A 3,598-nucleotide genomic window follows, 5' to 3' on the forward strand; every position below is an offset into this window, starting at 1 on the left:
GATTTATTTTTTGTATTTTCAGGATATGATTCTTGATTCAGGTCGTTTCCTTCTCATTTCTGACTTTCAAAACCAGGACTGAACAGGCTAGCCTCAACGTCAGCAAAATATGAGAGCTCCCATCTTGTTTTAGGCTTGTAACAGGGTGAAACCACTTTGACTTGAAAGTTTCTATAATCCTGTGGCAAGCAATGGTATTTTACTTGAAACTTCTTGAAGATAACACATATCTGGACAGAAAAAATTCCCAAAATGTGTGAGTTCTGTAAGAATGACCTGAAAGATATGTGGCAGGATTCTTCTTTTCACTTGCAGCAAACACTGGCCTTGTGACATCTTCTTCCCCACGATTTTAGCTTCTATTTCCTATCTACCCCCGCCATGCTTTTCAGCTTCCTCCAGCCTTTTGCTTCCTCTCTGCTCTCCTGTAAGCTGCTACAGAAGTTACAGTATGATTCAGTTTTCTTCCTGAAGAGCTCAAAATAACGTCTTCTGTTTTATCCTATTTAGTCTTTCACAACATTTAACTTCGGCGGCGCAGCTCTGCTTTTGTTGCCCTTTATAGGACAAGAAGGGAGAGGATGGGGAGCATTAGTGAACTAACTGTGCTTTACCCTAGCACGCTGTTGATTTCCAAATCCTGTAGCTGTGCTGCCCTGTCGCCGGTGGGCTTGAGCCTGCAGCAGCTGTTTTCATAACTCTTTTTTTAATCTTAGTTGTGAGCAAACAGAACTTCTTACTGAAGGTGAGAATTAGGAAAACAATTCTGCCTTTGAAAGAGCTATTGTATCATGACCTTTGAATATTTGAGGCTGATATTAATGCTTCTTATATATATGAATTTCCTCATTTGTGTAAAGGATTGTGTTTAAAGGCAATTAGTAAGACTTGAAAAAATACAGCAGGTATTGCTGGCACTGCAACCCTGGTAGCCAGGGGGCTGATGCAAAAGATGAGGGAAGGGAACATCTGTGTTCCTGTGATATCTAATCACTGGTCCATCTTTCCAGGATCCTGTGTTTAGCCTTAGCCAGTATTCTGATAAAAACTTTTTTATTTATGATGAGTAATTATCCTGGAAGGAATAAATTGCCAAGATAATACAAGCTCTTAACTTTTGCCAGTTATTTCTTGAAGTGAAGGAGAGATTTATAGTCTTTCTTAAATGAAATTCTCCATCCTATTCCTAATGATAAGATAGGAGTAGGATTTAAAGGAAGAAATTAAACACAGACTTTGTGGAAAATTTGTTTTAAAGCATCTAAAGATGCATCATGTGGCCGTACAAATTTCTTTCCTTTTAAAAATACTCCTTTTATTTCTGTCCAGTTTTCTTTTTTTGTATGCCTTAGTTTTCTCCTACGTCTTCCTTCCTGCCTTCTTTTGTACATGTTTTTTGCTTATTTAATTTCTATTAAGTCCCTTTTGTGTGCCATATCTCATTTTCATAACATGTCCAGAAATCAAATTGGTGTAAGTGAAGTAAAACATCCGTTTATATAATGGCAACATGTTTTCTTTCTTGCTCTTTATACAACTTCTACAACTGCGTTCCTTTTTTTATTATTATTAAAGTGTGCAGAAAATTAGCACCCTTGTTGAATAAAATGAGATCTATAGGGATACCCTTAGTGATTCTTTTTATATTTTATCTCTCTGATTGCATGTTGAGTGTCTAACAATTAAATCTGTATTTAGATCTGTATTGTGTTACTTTGTAAATCCTAATTATGTTTATCTATGGTTAGAATTCAAATTATCTGTGTTTTATTTAGCTTTTCTGTGCTTATATCTGAAACAAAGGATGAATACAATTCATCAAACATACAGTTTGTTCCTGTTCTTGAATATTGGGGTTTTCTTGTTTTTAATGCAGAATATATGATCTACAATATGGTTTGTGTTCTCTGTTAAAGGTATTGCTATCAAAGAATCCGCCAAAGTGGTCGATCAAGCACAAAGGAGGGTTTTGAAAGGTGTTGATGATTTAGACTTCTTTATCGGGGATGAAGCAATAGAAAAACCAACGTATGCAACCAAGGTATTAAAAGAAATGTTTAAAATAATTTTCCAGTACTCTTTAGAAAGCATCAGCTATACAGTAAACAGCTTCTTATGAATGCTTTTTGGTTAATTTTAATCTTATTTTCATATTAACTCTGTTTTAATGGAAAATAAGGTTTGGTATTAGTTTTGTTGACCTTCAGGAGCCTGTGGGAATTTGCAAAAAAGTATGTGAATATATATTTCTTTTGAAGTGAAGGAAAGCTGGGAGAGTGTTAAGCAGAAATACTGCATTCTTTTATGTTCCTTGACATCTTGAATCAGCAATGTAAGAGTCAGGATGCTGGGCTGGGGGAACCTTTGGTTTATCCTAGTGCCACCATTCTGTTGTGCTGAGAAAAGTGCAATGTATTGTCTCTGCTATTCAAGGTTGGAATCTGAATTTCGAGTAAGTGTCAGATTGGGCTAGGGAAAACCTAATGCAAGGTTTCTTGCATATGTAGATCATATGCTTTTACTGCAGTTGAAAACACTGTTGGGTTTTTTTTTTTTCTTCCCCCCCCCCCTTTCTTTTGTTTCCAATTATATTTTGATATTCTTCTGCAACAGTGGCCCATCCGCCATGGTATAGTTGAAGACTGGGACTTGATGGAGAGGTTTATGGAGCAAGTAATCTTTAAGTATCTAAGGGCAGAACCCGAGGACCATTATTTTCTTTTGGTAGGTAAAATTATGTCCTACTTACGAAATTGCATATGACTAGTAAGAATGTTTGTGCTGACTTATGTAATAATTCTTAAATACGAAAACACTTATCTTGAAAACTAAAGTAACTATAAATTACTTGAAACTTTCCTGACCTGGCTTATCCCATCCAGGTTCTTTAATTTTCTAAAGATGTCAGAGTGTCCGAACTGCAAACTTTTTTCTGTTCTCTTCTCATTTCCCTCCAAATTGTGTCTACTCCATCCCTTTTTTTCTATCACTTATCCACTGAATTCAATAACCATGTTTACATTTTTGAGGCAAAAAAGTACCTGTATGTTTTGACTTGACATAATTGCAATTATTTTGTTTTTACAATGGTGCCACCTGGATGTTGTGTCTAGACTGTGGTTTTTTTTTTTTTTTTTTTGTGAAATCAGAAGGATTGATTGTCATATTTGGGCAAATTAGATCTGAATTAAGGTCAGTGTTATTCTGAAGCATCTACTATTCCTTAGTATTTTATTTAAGGCCATTGAAATAGGTGATTTGTTTTAGTCTGTTTACAGAGCAAGTTTGGGATTAGAGGTGTTGGCCATACTTGTTAAAGAACGTCTAATGCAGTCTCCTCAAAGCAGGTCTAATTAGATACGGTTGCTCAAGGCTGTCTCCAGCCAAGTTTTGAATATCTCCAAGGATCAAGATGCCATAACAACTCTGGGCCCCTTTCCCAATATTTAACCACCCTCACGTTACCTTTTTTCCTCCTAATACCTACTTAGGATTTCCCATGTTGCAGCTTGTCTCCGTGGCCTCTTGTCCTTATCAGCTTTGAAGAGTCTGGCTCTCTCCTTTCTTTACCATCTTATTATATAGTTGATGCAATGAA

The 3,598-nt window shown here is 36.1% G+C and overlaps 1 protein-coding gene across 1 annotated transcript in view; it reads left to right on the forward strand.

The window, feature by feature from the left end:
• Positions 1 to 3,598, forward strand: part of ACTR3 (ARP3 actin-related protein 3 homolog (yeast)) — a gene marked incomplete at its 5' end in the record, with an annotated part of 32,362 nt that overhangs the window by 18,216 nt on the left and 10,548 nt on the right. The window contains 2 exons of the mRNA XM_009577666.1: positions 1,917 to 2,041; positions 2,614 to 2,724. Of these exons, the coding sequence (XP_009575961.1) occupies positions 1,917 to 2,041; positions 2,614 to 2,724 (236 nt within the window). The remainder of the gene's footprint in view (positions 1 to 1,916; positions 2,042 to 2,613; positions 2,725 to 3,598) is intronic.

Source organism: Fulmarus glacialis, unplaced genomic scaffold (genome assembly GCF_000690835.1).
Source record: "Fulmarus glacialis isolate BGI_N327 unplaced genomic scaffold, ASM69083v1 scaffold31105, whole genome shotgun sequence".
Classification (NCBI taxonomy): Eukaryota; Metazoa; Chordata; class Aves; order Procellariiformes; family Procellariidae; genus Fulmarus; species Fulmarus glacialis.